This window comes from Eptesicus fuscus, chromosome 16, assembly GCF_027574615.1.
Source record: "Eptesicus fuscus isolate TK198812 chromosome 16, DD_ASM_mEF_20220401, whole genome shotgun sequence".
Lineage (NCBI taxonomy): Eukaryota > Metazoa > Chordata > Mammalia > Chiroptera > Vespertilionidae > Eptesicus > Eptesicus fuscus.
In genome coordinates this window covers 1,599,024-1,617,343 of record NC_072488.1, presented here as the reverse complement: position 1 = coordinate 1,617,343, position 18,320 = coordinate 1,599,024, and the positions used below count along the sequence as shown (strand labels likewise).

At 53.2% G+C, this 18,320-nt stretch overlaps 1 protein-coding gene across 3 annotated transcripts in view; it reads left to right on the top strand.

Moving 5' to 3' along the window:
* Positions 1-18,320, top strand: part of KIDINS220 (kinase D interacting substrate 220) — a 62,207-nt gene that overhangs the window by 30,341 nt on the left and 13,546 nt on the right. For all 3 annotated transcript variants that reach the window (XM_054727894.1, XM_054727895.1, XM_054727893.1), the window contains 5 exons: positions 1,050-1,194; positions 2,941-3,103; positions 11,243-11,421; positions 12,446-12,672; positions 14,420-14,533. In XM_054727894.1, the coding sequence (XP_054583869.1) occupies positions 1,050-1,194; positions 2,941-3,103; positions 11,243-11,421; positions 12,446-12,672; positions 14,420-14,533 (828 nt within the window). The remainder of the gene's footprint in view (positions 1-1,049; positions 1,195-2,940; positions 3,104-11,242; positions 11,422-12,445; positions 12,673-14,419; positions 14,534-18,320) is intronic.

Sequence of the window (18,320 nt, the reverse complement as noted above, 5' to 3'; positions counted from 1 at the left end):
GACCGCACGCCGCCCAGACCCAGACCCAGAGCCCGACGGCGTCGCCCAGTGCTGAGCTCGGGCCGTTCCAGGGTCTGTGCCCACCGTGGGTCTCTCCCGACCCTCTGGCTCCCCTGTCCTGCCCACTCCCAGCCTCTTCGTGTGGAGCAGGGAGCGCTACAGGACAGGGAGCGGGCACTGCAGGCCGCCGTGGCCGCCGAGCGTGAGCATGGCTAGGTTGGGCTGGCGCTGATTGGCACTGTTTTATGTGTTTTTTGTTTGGCTTTAAGTTTGTTACCATTAAACTTGGATATTGGGCGCTTAAACATGTCTTCAGTGACGTTGACATTCTGATTTTATGCCTCTACCCTGTGCAAATGTGGATGCTAATTAGTGTGATGAGTGACAGTTGGTGATGCTAAGTGAAGAGCAGGGTCTGACCTCCTGTGCTGAATGTCTGCCTGGGGAATGCGGAACCCGTAAAGCCCAGCAAGGGGTTATGGCCTCATTATTTCAGAGTTCCTGTCAATCCTGCGCTCCTGCCCGAGTCCGAGTCCAGTTCTCGGTGGAGTTCTGCTCACGTGTGAGCTCCGAGGCACCGAGCTCGCTCGGCTGCTCAGCTAAGAAGCTCGTTCCCTCTCAGCCGCGCCAGGGCCTGGGACGGCTGCTGCCGCCATGTTCAGGGCCTGGGACGGCTGCTGCTGCCGTGTTCAGGGCCTGGGATGGCTGCTGCCGTGTTCAGGGCCTGGGATGGGCTGCCGCCGTGTTCAGGGCCTGGGACGGCTGCTGCCGCCATGTTCAGGGCCTGGGACGGCTGCTGCCGCCGTGTTCAGGGCCTGGGACGGCTGCTGCTGCCGTGTTCAGGGCCTGGGACGGCTGCTGCGGCCGTGTTCAGGGCCTGGGACGGCTGCTGCTGCCGTGTTCTTTCTAACGGCCTAAGCCCTGCCTGGGAGTAACGTGGCTCTTGCTGGTGCGATCCCGCCCTTGGCCTTCAGGGTTAGGTTTGTCGCTGTTGAGTCGTAAGCCTGAGTGCGCCGGCGTGCCGCTCACTCTCGCGGTCTGTCCCTCAGGACACTTACCGCAGGAGGCAGATGCAGCGCACCATCACCCGGCAGATGTCCTTCGACCTGACGAAGCTGCTGGTGACGGAGGACTGGTTCAGTGACATCAGTCCTCAGACCATGCGGAGACTCCTCAACATCGTTTCCGTGACAGGTGACCTCTTACTGTCTCACGGGGACAAGCTCTCACGGTGTCTGAGCAGTTCAATTGCAGAAACAAAGGGAGTCCTGTGCTGGGTGTGTGCATTGCTGAAGGCCAGTTGGATTTGCGTTAAGGTGTTGAGGAAACCAAAGTGAGCTTGACAACAAAAAGCAGCCATCAGCTGTGCACTGTTATTTCAAAACGTGACAATGGAAAGAAACCTGATTTCACCTCAGGTTTACCTGATGGAAGGTGCAGGCCCTGGCCCAGCGGCCGGACCCCTTTCCCAGGAGGAGGAGCCCAGCCGCGGTGCTGCAGTGCGCGGGGCTGGGCAGACAGGCCGAGGGAGTGAGGCCGAGGGTGCAGGGAGAACGGGCTTGGGGGGGGCGGGGGGGATCACGTATAGCAGTTGCAGGGGAAGGGGGAATTCATTTGAGTCAGAACAACTGGATATAAACTGGTAATGATCAAGTAAAACGGATCATGTTCAAAATTAAAAATCAAAAATATCTGCGGTTCGGAATCCCAACAAAATCGGGGATAAAATGATGAGGCAGCAAAACAAGGCATGAGCCTAGAAGTTTGAGGATTGCGGCTGCCCACCGGTAAGCTCTCCCCGTGCCGAATCCTGAGCGGGGCTCCCAGAGAACCCCAGGTAGACGGGGTTAGGGGAAAGAGTGAGTCCTGTGGACACGTTCTAGCCACCTGGTCGGCCATTCCCATAGGCACCTTAGCCCTAGAAATGAAAGTGGGGGCTCGCACACTCACCCGTACGAGAGCGAGAGTGGACTCCAGGCCAGCAGCAGGCTCTTGGCACTGCTTGGAGGATGGGCCGTCGCAGGAGCAGCAGCCGCTCTGTGCGTGGTGTGAGCGGTGTCCACTGTCTCTGACACACCGTTCTGAAAGACTGCTGCTGCGGGGGGTGGTCAGTGCAGCACCAGGGAAATCACGTTACAATTAAACAGAATTGGGTGTAATTCTAGGAGCTTCCCGTAGAGCTCTTTGGACTGTAGAAGCTATCCTACCTAATAAAAGAGTAATATGCAAATTGACCGCACCTCTGCTACACCTAAGCCACACCCACCAGCCAATCAGGACGCGTATGCAAATTAACCCAACAAAGATGGTGGTTAATTTGCATATCAAGACAGCGTAGGGAGAAGCCAAGCGCTGCAGAAGGGAGCAAAGCTTCGGAGAAGCCAGCAGGCGGGGCCGGCAGAGAAGGGAGGCAAGCAGGTGGGGCAAGGAAGAGCGCAGCAGGAAGCCCTATTGCAGGAATCTTCCTGCAAGGGGCTACTAGTATATATATATGTTTATATATACACACACACTAGAGGCCCTTGGCCTGGCCTGCGGGGATTGGGTCGAAACCAGCTCTCCGACATCCCCCGAGGGGTCCTGGATTGCACGAGGGCGGTTCTTGGATGACGCACCTGGAATCGGGCTTCCTCCTCTCTAGTTCCAGGTGCATCACCCGAGAACCACAGCTGCCAAGTCACCCCAGCTCTGCAGCTTCTGCGTTGAGCATCTGTCCCCTGGTGGTCAGTGCGCATCATAGCTACCAGTCAGACCATCGGACGGTTGCTTAGGCTTTTATATATATAGGTTTACATTTAGTTAGTTTGAATATGTTGTGTAAAGTAAATGGCAAATTTTAAAGATTTGGGGATGTTAAATGATTTGTGACTATGCTCAGTGTTTTGCTTAGCATAACATCACACGTCTATTAATTCACAAATGTTCTTGCGCTCCTTAAAGGGCGGCTGCTGAGAGCCAATCAGATTAGTTTTAACTGGGACCGCCTTGCCAGCTGGATCAACCTCACGGAGCAGTGGCCGTACCGCACGTCCTGGCTCATCCTGTACCTGGAGGAGACGGAAGGGATTCCGGATCAGATGACCCTGAAAACCATCTACGAAAGGTACGGAGTCTCTCTAGGTTTAACTTGACTTTACATTGAGTTGACTTTTCAGAAAAAAGTTAATGCATATAAAGCACAATGAATACAAGGTGCTGGCGTTATGTATAAAATATGCGCTTCCAAGTTCAATGGATAATTCTCACTAATTCATTTACTTTAGGAGCTGTATTAGCACAAGTGTATATCCTATCATATGACATTTATAGCTTCCTTTTTTAGTGCAACCTAATGTGATAAAATGTGTGATGAACAGTCCTAGTGGCTTTACGTACTTAAATCTATGAAATGCAGTGCCTAAGACATTATTATTTGTTTCCAGTTTATTTTTCATTCTAAGTGTCTTCATGGACTATTAAGGAGGTTACATTTTCCAAATCATTTTTACAAGTATTTCTCAGCTTTATATCTGAAGGGTTTTAGAAACTGTGAATACTGATTGGAGCAGATTCTTTGCATCCTACATAATAAAAGGCTAATATGCAAATGACCGAATGGTGGAATGACCGGTCACTAATGGTGGAATGACCAAACGGTGGAATGCACGCTGACCACCAGGGGGCAGACACTCAAGGCAGGAGCTGCCCTCTGGTGGTCAGTGTGCTTTCACACGGGGAGCGCCGCTCAGCCAGAAGCCGGGCTCACGGCTGGCGAGCACAGCGGCAGTGGTGGGAGCCTCTCCTGCCTCTGCGGCAGCGCTAAGGATGTCCAACTGATGGCTTAGGCCCACTAAGCCGTCAGTCGGACATCCCCCCAGGGCTCCCGGACTGCAAGAGGGCAGAGGCCAGGCTGAGGGACCCCCGCCCCCAAGTGCACGAATTTCGTGCAGCGGGCCTCTAGTTAAATAATAACAGAACTTACTGTTCTTTTATGTTCAGTCGTTTTCTTCACTTGGTGTGGGCTTAGTGTGAGCTGTTACTGAGCTTCGCCTTCTGTGTTGGGGGGCCCAGGAGGGGGCGGGGTGGGGGACAGATGTGAGCAGCCCTGATGCCTGGAGTGGACTGTTCCTCTGAGACCGTTAGAGGTCCGTCACACACGCGTCCTTTGTTCTCACACGGACCGTCCAGGAGTGTGTGTTCTGCCGGGGGTAAAGCACACGTGCACTTCAGAAACGACTGGAGGAAGCAGCCACGTGGGGTTCCGCCAGCCAATCAGGACGTGTTGTCGGGATCAGGCTACCGGTTCTTTCGGGGACAGAAAACTTTCGCTGAAACTGCTGTCCTTGCCGATGGAGGGTTGCCTGCCCTCTGAAAGCTCCCACCCTGATTTCCATCCGAGCGCGTCAAGCTCTGTGACTTCCTAATGTTCGAGGACATTTCCAAAAATGACGTTTTTAATTAAAATATGTCTTAAGGACAAAAGAGGTGTATCGCCTACATTCAGAGAACAGTGCTTTTTTCATTCTGTGAAAAGAACACTTGCCAAAGAAATGTTTTAGGAAGTATTTTTATTATACAAGGAAAACAGTGTAGTGAGTTTTTGTAGGGATTTTGTTCAAGTGAATACAGAATATTGATACTGGAGACATAATGAGATGGGGAGACTGTTTGCCGCTCACTTACCCGTCCTGTAGCCCTCAGCCCGCGGCGGGCTCGCCGTCCATGGACGGGCTGGTTCAGGGTGACTTTGAGATGCCCCCCTTCTTTTCTTTAAGAAATAGATGTGTCTTATATCCCTACTAATACTCAGTCACTGCTAATACTCAATCCCTGCTAATACTCAATCCCTGCTAATACTCAATCCCTGCTAATACTCAATCCCTACTAATACTCAATCCCTGCTAATACTCAATCCCTGCTAATACTCAATCCCTGCTAATACTCAATCCCTGCTAATACTCAATCCCTACTAATACTCAATCCCTGCTAATACTCAATCCCTGCTAATACTCAATCCCTGCTAATACTCAATCCCTGCTAATACTCAATCCCTACTAATACTCAATAATGTTTTGTAGGTACTTTAAGGAAGAGAAAATACAATGTAGTAAGGATCTTGGAGAATTCATGAAGAACTTGACTCAAAAGAACTAAATTTAAGGTTATTTGAATGAAAAACTGTGGGAAGAGAATTTGATGAACACGTTGAAAACCGTGTTGGAGTTTGTTAGCATCATATCGATGACTGTTCCTAGTGAACCGGAGCCGAGTTCTTTGATGCCATGTTTGTCCTTGAAGTAGAAAGTTTTATTTACAGCAGACAAAAAGCAGCAGTATATAATTGATATTCATTTATTTTATTAAAGAAATCTGACTTGGTAAAAACAATCAGAAAATAGTGCTTTTAATGCGAGTAGTTAAATTTTTTTAATCCATAAAAAGCTCATTTACTTTATAGCAGTTTGATGACACAGCTGCGTGCTTTATTCGCCGAAAAAGAAAACGTTGGCTCTTAGTGTTGGGTAAAATCGCTTTGTTAAATTATTTTCTAAATTGTTCAACTTTTAACAAATGACATTTGATATAACACTGAAAAGCAATTTCAGCTAATTAAGTAGATCCCTCTATAAACCATTGGAACATTAAGATGACATACTGTTCATTCAAGATTATTTTAATTGGTACAATTATTGTAATTTCCTTGCAATTATGTGTTGAGCTAAAAGCTTTTGTCTAGATCATTTGAGGGGTGTTTTTTTTTGTTAACATATATTTAGTAAGAAGAAAGGGAGTAAAATTAAAACTGTAGATTAAGATCTTCTGTCTACTTTTTATTATAGTGTTTTAGACAGCCACTGAAATATTTTAGTTATAAAACTTTATTTCTCATATTTTCTAGAAAGCAATGATAGAGGTTTTAAAAAGATCAATTTTAAGCGTTTTCACGAAGATAATGTTTAAAATTTTTGTTTTGACACTGCTTAAGAAGTCTTACTCAGATGCTGTGGTCAGAATGATTTTGTGATAAGGATGATGCCAACCTTTATTTTGATACTGCATATTCATTTTTAAAAACGATCAGATGCATTCTGAGAGAGCCTGAGGATGGTAGCCATCTTTCATTTCATTGAAATAGCTATTTGTTGAACAGACATTATAGAAACCTTTATATTAAATTCAGTATCTTTATTTATTTATTTATTATTATTATTTTTTTTGTTAATCCTCACCTGGGGATATTTTTTCCATTGACTTTTCAGGGAGAGTGGAAGGGACAGAGGGAGGGGGGAGGGGAGGAGAGAGAGAGCGGGGGGGGGGGGGAGGAGAGAGAGAGAGAGAGAGAGAGAGAATCGGTTGCCTCCCACATACTCCAACCGGGGCCAGGAATCAAATCTGCAGCCCTTTGGTGCTCAGGCTGGGCTCCAGCCACTGAGCGACGCCAGCCGGGACTTTGGTATTTTTAAATTATTCAAGTAGTGCTATTTCTATACTTGAAGATATTTTTACAACAAAACATCACATCATGATATTTCTGTCTGATACTCAGCAGAGTTCTCCTAAGCTTAACTTTATCGCTTCTCGGCATCTCACGCCTCGCAGCTCTCACCACCTCCTGTTCCCTCGTGTTCCGGGCGATTGTTACTTGACCCCCAGCCCCCGAATGTGGCCCGATTATGCACCAGTTTGCTTCTTTGCATGTGGACTTACAGTATGAACTTGAACAGCATGAAACATTGGACGCTAGTTGTTTAGATTTGTGAAAAGTTCTCTCCTTTTAGCACAAAGTATATCCTTTGTGCTGACCGTCTCCCCGTCCTTTAGGTTGGAGACACTGAGTATTCATTCCCAGCACGGCGTCCCGGTGCCGTTGGTGTTCTGAGTGCCGTTTAGAATGGGAGCGCAGTTCTGTCTCCGGGAGGCGGCGTGCCTCCCCGTAGGTGTTCGTGTTGTCAGCACGCGGCGCTCACTAAATTGCTGTCTCGTGTGTAATTACTGGCTCGGTCTTTACTCTGAAAACACACTTGCCCTTAACGTATTTATAGTGCAAATGCTGTACTCCAGAGTTCCGTGCTTTATCGATGTCGTTATCTTTTTATAAAGAGGGCCTGGTCTTTGCAAAACCATGAATGTGTCCTGTAGCTGCAGTAGGTTTCGGATGGGGAGCGTAGAAACTCAGCTGTGATGTCTCCCCGGAAACAGCTGGCGCATCTGCCTGCTGCAGCCTTCACGCCGTTTTTATGGGTGCCAAGTGCCTGTCATTCTTTCCTAGGTCGCTTTTCAATCGCTTTTCTTCCGCTTTTCAGAGGGTAAAATTGATTTTTAAAATATATTCTCATTTAAACTTGTCACGATGCCATTTTTAGTATTTAATGCTAATGTAGAACAAAGGAAGGATTTTAAATGCTCCAAAGAGTATGCTTCTAACTTCAGCATGGAAAACTCAAGTACATTAACTAAGGCAGTTTGAAAACAGAAATAGCAAAATCAGTTTCTCTAACATATATATTTTAATGGGTAAAAAGTCATTACCCTTGCAGACGCATGCTTACATTTTAAAAATAAATCTCATTATTGAAGAATTCAAATTCACCAAAACATTAAATGTGCTTCAGAGATCAGGTAGAGGCTGATTTCCCCTGAACAGATGCTTTTCAGCGGAGGCTTGTGATCTCGGCATTTCAAGTAAAAGTATTTTTATATTGTTCCCAACTGAGAGCAAACCAAAGTCACTACAACAAAAACGCTAGGCAGGCGTCCTCAAACTACGGCCCGCGGGCCACATGCGGGTGTTTTTTTCCGTTTTGTTTTTTTACTTCAAAATAAGATATGTGCAGTGTGCATAGGAATGTGTTCATAGTTTTTTTTAAACTATAGTCCGGCCTTCCAACGGTCTGAGGGACAGTGAACTGGCCCCGTTTAAAAAGTTTGAGGACCCCTGAAGGCAAGGTGAGGTGCTGATGTCAAGCCCGCTGAGTGGCCTGTTAGCAATATCCACGAAATCCACCAGGTGGCAGTGTTCCCCCAGAAACAGCCAAGACCTGGTGCCTTTTGCTCTCCCTCTCACAGCAGACACCAGGGAACACTGAGTTTAATGAGTATTTCCAACTCTCAAGTTCAGTTTCCATTTCTAGTTCTTTTTAAGATGGCTCCGCAGGACGCTGATAAACCCTGGGAATCATGATTGCAGGCAGACGAATGGTCGCCTGACCGTAGATCTTTTTGAAGCTCAGCTGTGCCCCTTGCTTCTGAAACCCTTTTCAATTAGCGTTTGGGAAAAGGATGGAGATGAAAAATGGAGGTTTTTATTGGTCTTACAAATTTGTATTTACACTTAAAAGATATTAAATCCTACACATTGTAGGATTGGGTGCTGTGCTTAGTGAACATTAGGGCTTTAAGATGGCCTGTGGAAGAAGGGTTTGCTTTAGGCTGAGATACTCCTGGGCAGGCTCTGAGGCCCGTGCCCCTTCTCTGCCCGGTTCCTCGGCGTTGTATTGCAGAGCATTTGCTTCTCGGGATGATGAATGTAACACTCCAACACTTCTTAAAGGAGCAGCACCGTGAACACGCATCGCTTGGCAGCCCCTTGTGGTACCGTTAGCGCCGCCCAAGCCGCTGTGGAAGCGGGTCCTGCCTCTTCCGTTGGGGTGTCTACACCATGGTGTGAGCCTCGCTGAGCTGTGAGGGCGGCTCTGCCTTCTCGGGGGAGCACTGCTTCCAGGCGAGGGGCTCGGAAGCCTCTTTACTGGCCTCCCGTCACTAGCCTGGGCGATGTGTTGTTCCATCTGATCGCTACTCTCTGAGTGCTTGCCCGGAGTGAGGGCCGCCTCAGGCTCTGGTCCCCACTGGAGACCTTTCAAATGAAATCTTTTGCAGAATCCCAACAAAGAAAGCAGAATGAATATAAATGAGTCGATGCAATTCTAACGCTTCCTAATAAATCCAGTTAGTGAGGAAAATGAGCTGTTCCGCAGAGTGTCACGCTGCAGCGTGTGTGTGCCTTGCAATCCTCTGTGGGCTGGACACCCGTCTCTTTGTACCCCGCGTGGCCTGGTGGCGTGGGACCAGGGAGACTCGCCTCACAGCGGCGGTGTTTTCGGCTCATCCGATCCAGACGCTGGAAAGCTGAGCGGGGGCTTTGCTTCACAGGCGAACCATCGACGCAGCCGTGGAGACGCTCCCGGGAATTCTCAGCCGAGTGCTGGGCCTGCGTCTCCACGGCCGGTCCCCGGGCCGCTCATCGTGCGTTTCTCACGGGTTACTAGTCTGCGCTCTGGCACGTCCGGGGTGGGGTGCTTGCTGGCATAACCTTTGAACAAAAAAGTGTCCGTCTGGATTAAAGAAAAACGGTAGAGGACTTGATGTATGCACACGAGGATGGAGGAGAAACTTCTCTACGTCTGAAGGAGAAAAAAGGCGGTAAAAAGCCAGGCCACCTGGCAGCATGGGCTCATGTTAGTCCTCTCAGCGCCTTACACTCGCGTGGTGGCAGTCTGTTTCATTACGTGCATATTTCCTATTTCTCAGTTACAGTCGGCATCGGTATTCCTTTACATTAGTTTCAGGTGCTCAGCGTGGCAGCGACAGCGACAGTTATGTGATTTGCAGAATGGCCTCTCCCGTGTGTCTAGTGACCTCCCCCCCGCCCCCCCCCCCCCCCCGGCGCTGCGCAGTTCCTGTCACTTTATGGACTGTGTCCCCAGCTGCACTCGACATGCCTCTGGCTGTCGTGTAACTGCTTAGCTCTGCAGTGATTTCTGTGGCCACTTGGACAGCGCTTTCCGGTCTGCGTTATTTAACCCTGGTTAGACCGTCCTTAAACACGTGAGTCAAACACATCACATGCTTGAAATCAGAAACACACCAAAGGCGAGGGCGGCGTGGTGCCCTGTGCGCAGTGCTGGGCTGTGGCCCAGGGTCTTTCTGCAGCAGCTTCGTGGCCGTGGCCGTGGCCGTGGGCACCACGAGGATGCTGCCGCTGTGCGCACGCGGCCTGAGGAGCTGCCCCCACACACAGAAGCCTCGCTGTTTCCTCTCGCAGGTGCTGCTCTGCCCCCGCGGCGCCCCCGCCCGCAGGTGTGGCGGTCGCTGCGTTACTGCTTCCGCAGCAGCGGGCGGCGGCTCTGACCCCCTCCCGCGCTCCTACATGCATGCAGGCGCCCATGGACCGCTATCCAGGTGCTGGCGTATGGGTCCTCTGAGTGATTACGGCTGATGGGGTGCTGCTGCGTGGGCAGGGCTCGGAGGGACGTTTCCGGCTGTGAACCCTGCCCAGAGGAGAAGGAATACCTGGAGGGCCTTGGGGAACTAGGAAGAGAAGAGGAAATGTAAACACAATTCCAATAGCGTACAGAAGCGAACTCGCAACGAACCTTGTGCGCTTTCCCGAGTACAAGGCTTCTCTCTGAGACAGGATCACGGGATGAAATGACTGTGCAGGGCTGAGCGCACTGGGGACAGCAGGTTTCTGTGTCGTTATCACTCACCGATGCCCGGAGGCAGGAGGCAGCTGGCATTCTGCGCTCGGCGCCGCGGGTGCGATGGCGGACCAGCCCCGCTCGTCCCGGCTCCGCTGGGAGATGGGGTTTACAGTCTGCGGGGCCGTGGTCAGGGAACGAGCCCACGGATGGCTAGAGCGTCCCGCGTGGTGCGTGGTGTGGAGCCTGCGCTGAGGGCTGTCACGGGAGCCCGGGCTCGGCAGCAGCCCTGCGGGTGGCGCCAGGCGACAGAGGATGTGCAGGTGGAACTGCTGGGGACGGGGAGGCAGCCGCTCCCGCCTGGAGTTTCTGGTTGTCTTTCACAGGTGGCCGTGGGCGTACCAAGGATGGCGGTCATCTTCTGTCCCTGACCCTTGGCCACAGTGCCACATGGCTGTCGTCTGCCGTCCCATCCGTCTCCCGGACCCCGGGGGTGCTCTGTGCTGAGAGCTTAACACACGGGCGGTCACCCTCGGGGTCTGAGAGCCATTCAGAGTCTCCCTCGGGCCTGTGGCTCTAGGCGGCCGGTTAGCTGCCTGAGGCCCCCGGTGCCCGTCACTGTCCCGAGAGGTGCCGTCAGCGTGTGCTGCACGCTCCTTCCTCCCTGTTTTCCTGGCCCCATTCGCACCCACTCGTTTCTTTACTACTTTGTAACTGTGCCACCTGTTTTTTTCTTTAAAAAGATTTTAATGGCAGCAAAGTATGTAACGTGATTTATTTTTATGTAGAATTTGCCTTCCTAATGGTGACATTAGTGACCTTTTTCATTTCTTTCTTGTTTGAAGAATCTCAAAGAACATTCCGACGACGAAGGACGTGGAGCCGCTGCTGGAGATAGACGGGGACATCAGGAACTTCGAGGTGTTCTTGGCTTCGCGGACGCCCGTGCTGGTGGCTCGCGACGTGAAGACCTTCCTGCCCTGCACCGTGAACCTGGACCCCAAGCTGCGGGAGATCATCGCCGGTGGGTGCCAGCCACGACTCCCGTGTTCCTTCTCGGCCGCCCTCAGAAATGTCCCATTGTTGATAGCTGTGAGTTCCTCCTGCTCCGTGAAGGCCCAGGAACGCGGGTCCCGGGGCAGGGAAGAAAGTGCTGCTCGTTGGCCCACGTTCTGTGCTCCCCCGCCCCGCCCCTGGCTTGGGAACCATCCTGTTCACGTCGGGCCCCCGGGGTCGTCGCTGTGCTGTCTGTCTGTCTCCCCTCTTCTGTCCCTAGGGGCTGCCCCGCAGGAGATGGAGCCTTCGTCCTGCGTGGGGACGCGGGAGGGCAGGGCCAGCACGTTGTGGGGTGGTGTGAGTTGTGCGGAGGCCCCATGTGTACAGATGCGCACACAGTCTCCATGGAAACGCACGGCCTTTGTGGCCGGGCCCCGGCCCGCCCTGAGTCTCCAGGGCTGATGGGTAGAGAGCCTGGGCCCACGCTCTGTCCTGGACCTGCTCCGGGGCGAGGGCCGTGGTGGTGAGAGGTGGGCGCCGTGCGCTTCCCAGGGTCTCCGCGGGCCCCGTGCCCATCACGCTGGGCAAGGGGGCACCCCACGCTGACTTGTAGCAATGGCAGGGCGGCACCGCCGGCCTTGACGAGGCCGAGGGAGAGGCTCTGGGGACTGGCGAGAGTCCAGGTGTGGGCGGGGCTCCTCCCGGGTCTGAGCGGCCGAGTGTCTGCTTCCCCCGCGCAGGCGGAACCGTCTCCTTCCTCTTCAGTCCTCACGCGAGGATGTCTGTAGGGAGAGTGAGGAGAGAGGGAAAGAGAGAGGAACATCGATGTGAGCGAGACACATTGATTGGTTGCCTCTTGTACGAGCCCAGACCAGGGCCCAGGCTGGGAGGGAGCCTGCAGCCAAGGTACGTGCCCTTGACCGGAATCGAACCCGGGACCTTTCGGTCTGCAGGCCGACGCCCTACCCACTGAGCCAATGAAGGAGCAGGTGCTGGCTGCACTGACCACTAACGTCCGCTCTCTCTTCCTTCTGGGACCGCTTACCTTCCAGATGTCCGCGCCGCCAGAGAGCAGATTAACATCGGAGGCCTCGCGTATCCCCCGCTGCCCTTACACGAAGCTGCCCCCCGGCCAGCGTCCGGCTACAGCCAGGCCCCGTCCGTCTGCTCCTCGTCCACCTCCTTCAACGGCCCCTTCGCCGGGGGCATGGTGTCCCCGCAGCCGCACAGCAGCTACTACAGCGGGATGACGGGGCCCCAGCACCCCTTCTACAACAGGGTGAGCAGCGGGGGAGCCTCACCTTCAGGACTGGTCGGGGCTAGCACAAGTGTTCTGCTGAGGGAGGCTGTGATCATTTGGAAACTGTACTCTAGCTTTAAAATTGGGGAAAAGTTACGTTTAAATTTAATATATACGATATTTTAAACTTAGCAGAACGTTGCATTTCAGCGGGTCCCAGTGTCAGTGGAGTCTGAGTGTTGGGAGGCTCGGTGCTTTCACCGAGGAAGGAAGGGAGCCCGCGGGGGCAGTGGGGCTGCCGAGGACCTGCCCGCGCTGTGCTCACACGCAGAGCTGGACTTGTTCCATGCGTGTGACTCACATGGGCCGGAAGCAGTGCAGACGTAAGCTGCCGCAGCGGTTCAGTAACCCTGTACTTAGTGTGCAGTGTAGCTTTTAACCGGACACGGTCACGGGAATGCTGCGAGTGGGCCTAGACGCCGAGGCCGAATCAGCGCCTCAGCCGCTCTAGTCTCATTTCAGGTCGCCTCGGGCACGGTGACCGTGACTCCGTGGAGCAGGGGAGTCTCCTGTGGAGGACGGGAGCACAGCCGAGGGCCTGGCGCCGGGCCCTGTCACGGTAGCTGCTGTCTCCGCGTCAGTCTGATTCAGAAACAGGCTGGTCTGGAAGCCCGTGCGTGGCCACACGCAGCCCACGTGAGCGAGGAAGAGGGGTTAGGACCAGCATTTAAACTGAGTTTTTGGTTTGTTAAAAGCGTTGGCCACGTGAGTCGTTAGCCGCACCGCCCTAGGCTGCTCGGAACGCGGGGCCGCTTCGGCGCGCTCGGCAGCGCGGTGCAGGGTCACTTCGGGGCCCGCTGCTGGGGTGGAGTTCGAACGGCTCCGCTGACCGTTTGAGGGCAGGTGAACTTTTGAGACCATGATTTTTCAAAAAATTACCAAACCATCCAGGCTGAGACCTCGTGTTCACCGATTTCACATGAATAACAATCGTGTGATACTTTAATAACATTTTATTATTTTTAAAACATTTAAAATTCTCTCATGGTTTTAGGTCTAGTTACTTTTTTTGTAGTTATTTGAGGTTTTCAATCAGAAAGTAAAAGCAGAATAATTTTCTTAAAATGGCAGGAGTGAAAAAGGAGTCATTAGTGTAATGAAGCCTGGGGAACCCTCGTCTTTGCCTTTGCCCATACAATCTGACGGCCCGTTACCAAGAAGCTCGTTACGGATAAAGGCTGCGGCTACAGCTCTGCCTGAACAGCAACTTCCCTCTGAAGATCCGCTTGCTTAGAGCTAGCGAGACCCCAGGGCCTCCGGCCAGCAGCTAGGCCTGGCGTCCGCGGAGGCTGTTCACACAGTCCACACTATTTTGGTCTTACTTCAGGCTAACCTTTTTTTTTTTGGGTAAAGGATAGTTTTCTATTAAGAGTCCATTCTGCTTTTTTATAAGAGATTGTGTTAATATTTATAAATCATTTAGAACCTAATACTTGGTAATTAGCCCATAAAATTATTAATATAAAGAGAAACTCGTGTGTCAAATTATAAGGTGTAAGACTTTAGTTGCTTAAAAAAAAGCTTTTGGTAAATCAACAGTGTAACAATTTAATATGTCAAGTTTGGGGTTTGATATCTGATAGAATATGAGAAAGGCTTTTTTCTTTTGTTTTGTCACTTGCATTAAAATCTGTATTTTGTTGTTTAGTTTCATTTGATAAGTCTCATTATCCTTTGATTTCCGTGATTGTTTATCCCATTCTTTTGTTACATGTTTTCTCCATAGCCATTCTTTGCCCCATACCTTTACACGCCACGGTATTACCCTGGCGGTTCCCAACATCTCATCTCACGTCCAACAGTAAAATCGAATTTGTCCAGAGATCAAAGCAATGGCCTAGTAAGTATAAAAAGGGGTAACTAAAGTATTAATCTACTAAGAACCATCTAGAACATTAAGTTGGGTTATTTCCTTTCTGTAGAAAGAGAATGCAACTTACTTTATAGACAGTTTCAGGAAACCTAAGCTCTTACTAACGTAAAGTGTATTTGTTTTTGTTTCTGTTGACTCTGTGGAAGGGACTGACCGGCAGCCTCATGGGTGAATGTTGAGATGCTGACAGCCAGCGTGTCTGCTTATCATGTAGCATTTGTTACCAGACTTACACAGGCCTTACTTCTGCTGATTTCTAATGTCTTTTTAAAGGACATGCATAGGTGGTATCTGTATATATGTTAGCCCTTTTGTATAAAAATTAGGTGATATATGGAAAGAACATGTTAAGCTTAATGGCGGAAATTAAATAGGATAAGGAAATTATTCAAATACTAGAGGCCCAGTGCATGATTGAATCATGCACGTGTAGGATCCCCTACACGCTTTCGCTTTCGCTCACGGGGGAGCTGGGTGCCTGTCCGCTGGTGCACCAGGCCTTTCAGAAGCCTCCGCCGCACCGGCACCCAGCTCCCCCGCTTTTGATGGTCCGCGGTGGGACGTGGGCTCGCTGCCCCAGAGGCCCCTTCTGTGCCGCAGCACAGCCATGGCGCAGACGCTGAGCTCGAGCCACCGCTGGCGACGCGAGCTCAGCGTCCTGCCGGCCCAATCGGCCACCCCGAGTCCCGCCCCCCCGCACCTCCTGGCCAATCGTGGGCATAGCGAAGGTATGGTCAATTTGCATATTTGTCTATTATTAGGTAGGATAGTTACTTTTTAATCTAATCCAAAGCAGTATATTTATGCCTAACATTAGGTGTTTCTGATGATCAAGTTTGTTAAATAATTTTAAAAAGGAAGTCCCTGTGAATATGTTGTTATAAATCGGGAGGCAGAGATGTAGGACTCAGCCTTCATGTAGACGTGAAGTGCTGTCACTGAAGGAACCCTGAGTCCCCCCAGGCCCGGTGTTTGTGATCCTAACGCCATGTTCGTTCTCTCCCAGCTCGCCCTCACACGCTCTGTTCTGTGTTGCTAGGAGGTTATCAAGGAGGACGCTGCAGAGGGGCTCCCCTCGCCCACCAGCCCCTCGAGGGTAATGGCGTGTGTGTGGCGTGGCACCGCCTCGCTCGGCCGCGGCACTAACAGCATCCGCGTGTGGCCGCCGTGCGGGGCAGCTGTGCTAATGACCGTGCGCTGGAGTGACTGAGCAGCCGCGGTGCCCGGTGCCCGTGTCCTCCCGCTCCCCTGGCCGGGCCGGGAGGGTCAGTGCTCGGGGGCGGTGCTGGCTCTCTTGAGCCTCCACATGGAGAATGTTTTTGAAAATAGTCTGCCCCGCCTCCCCCCTGAGGCTGCAAAAGGAAAAGCCATGCCGAGCGCGAGGGCGAAGGCCAGGCGTGTCTCAGCGGCTCCCTCCCGCCTGGTGTCCGCACTGTGGAGCCTCGTGTGCACGGAGCCCGGTACTTACAGAGCGGCCTCCGGACGCACACAGCTGCCCAGCCCGGGGGAGCATGCAGCCCCCCCTTACAGTGGTCTAAACCCACACAGCAACCAACGAGCAGGAAGCCGCTCTGTGTCTTCATTGCTCAGGCTTTACGCTTACGGAAGTGTGTTGACTGCGATGAGCCTTAGAAGCTTCCTTCACTTGGGCTCCTTACAGACCTCATGCCCATGCGGAGAGGACCCGGAGTCTAGAGCTGCCTCCGCGGCCCGTGGCACCGGCTGCATGGGCTCCAGCACCCACCCCGAGCTTACCCGGTGTTTCACTGGAGACATGCATTTGGGAAGACAGTGGGTTTTACTTCAATTTTGAGTTAATGTTCGTAAGAGAGAGAAAGGGAACCGTTTTGGTGTTTTCATTGAGGGGTTGGTGATTCTTTTAAAACCATTGACATTTGAGCTGAAGCGTTTGAGTGGTAGACACAGGAGCGGTAGACACAGGGAGCCGTCATCATCCCGCTCGGTGCTCGAGGAGCCTGTCGCCCGTGTCACTGCCGGGGCCTCCGGTGCGAGGGCCACGTGAACGCAGGGCCGCTCTCTGGGCAGACCCCTCCCCCACCTGATGGAAGGCAGACTCTGAGGCTTTGGTGGCCGTACAGCCCTGCGGACAGCTGTCCCCGAGCTGACGAGGTGGACAGACGCGGGTTAGCGCCTGCAGGTCCTCAGGGCCAGGGAGGCGGCAGGGAGTGCCGAGTTCCGGGGAAGCTGCTGAGCTTGTCCGGAAAGGAGCCAGGGACAGGGTCGGGCGTTCCAAGTGGGCGAGGCCTCTGTGCAGTGAAATAACCCCGTTTGCTGCTTTTCTCACGTTCAAGTAACTGTGACCTGCTTAGTGAATAACAGATACTTACCGAGCTTCTCTGCTTTTAAGGATTAACAGTGACAATAGCCTGTAGGATGTGTGTGTAGCCTAGTCGCAGTAGACACGCGGTCACAGCCGACCTAAGAGCAGTGGTGGAAATGGGGGGAGGCAGCCGTCGGGGCACTGTCTGGGCCTGCACGCTGAGCCAGTGTAGACGCAGCGGCCGTGAAGAGGGTTAGCCTCGTGGCCCCGTGGCTTCCGGTCCTGTGGGGACACTGTTTCTGGTGGAGCCCCTCTCTGCTCACTCACTGTCCCTCAAGCGGAGCACTGGGTGACAAGAGCTGCTGACGGGTGACAAATTGTCATAACAGACACCGTGATGAGCTTGAGACAGACCCCAGGAGAGCAGACGGCCAGGAGCCAGCCGGGCACAGCCTGTGCAGCAAGGGCGGCCCGGCGCGTGCAGGGCAGGTCCTCAGGGGCCGTGGTTCCCAGCCCGGGTCACTGCCGCGGGCGGGTCTTGTGAGGTGGACTCAGGAGGCCAGGGGCTCGCAGCGGTGGGTGTAGGTGCAGTCTCTGCCGCTCCCCCACTTCTGTAGAGGAGCCAGTGTACGCCAGAGCTGGCCGCGCCAAGGAGCCTCGGACCATGACTCTCCAGGTTCAGCCGGAGGCCCGTTTCTCCCCGCGGGAGCGGAGAAGCCCTTCAGCCCGAGAGATCGCCATTAAAACCAGGCTCCCGCTGGGAAACCGGGGAAGCGAGGAGCCCGCCCCCCCCCCCACCACCTGCTTTCCTTTCAGGGTCCTCGGGACTCGTGCCACGGCAAGTCCTGCCCCGCGGTTCGAGGGCCACCCGGGACTCGTCTGGGAGGCTCACCCCGCTGTGCAGGCGGGGAGCGCCCCGGGGGGCGGGGGGGGGACCACGTGGCCCACCCCCAGGCCGGCGGCCTTCGCTGCTCCTGCGCGCGGCCTGGCTCAGCGGGGTCAGGTCTGGACGTGAAGCAGGCCCTGTGGTGGGCGCTCTGCCTGGACAGACCACTCGGCCTCTCAGCGGCTCCGCCTCCTGTCTGGGCCGCACCCCTGCCCCCCAGGTCCCTGCCCGCCAGGTCCCTGCCCCCCAGGTCCCTGCCCCCCAGGTCCCTGCCCCCCAGGTCCCTGTCCCCCAGGTCCCTGCCCGCCTGGCGCAGCCGCGGGCGCTGTGAGGCTCCGTCATCGCTCTCCCGCCCACAGCGAGCTCTTTGCGACGCTTTCCGAAGGGAAAGCTCCCGGTCGGAGGCCTGGCTCTGCGGAGCCCTTTCTGGGCGCGGCCCGTGCCTGTGGGTGCTCCTGGCCGCAGAGATGTCAGGCAGCTGTCCCGTAGCGTCTGGCAGGCTCCGTGGTGGTCGTGTGCTCCACGGCTTTAACATGTCGCATGTGCTCCACATGCTTTAACACGGGAAGCTCTCCCTGGGCTTTGCC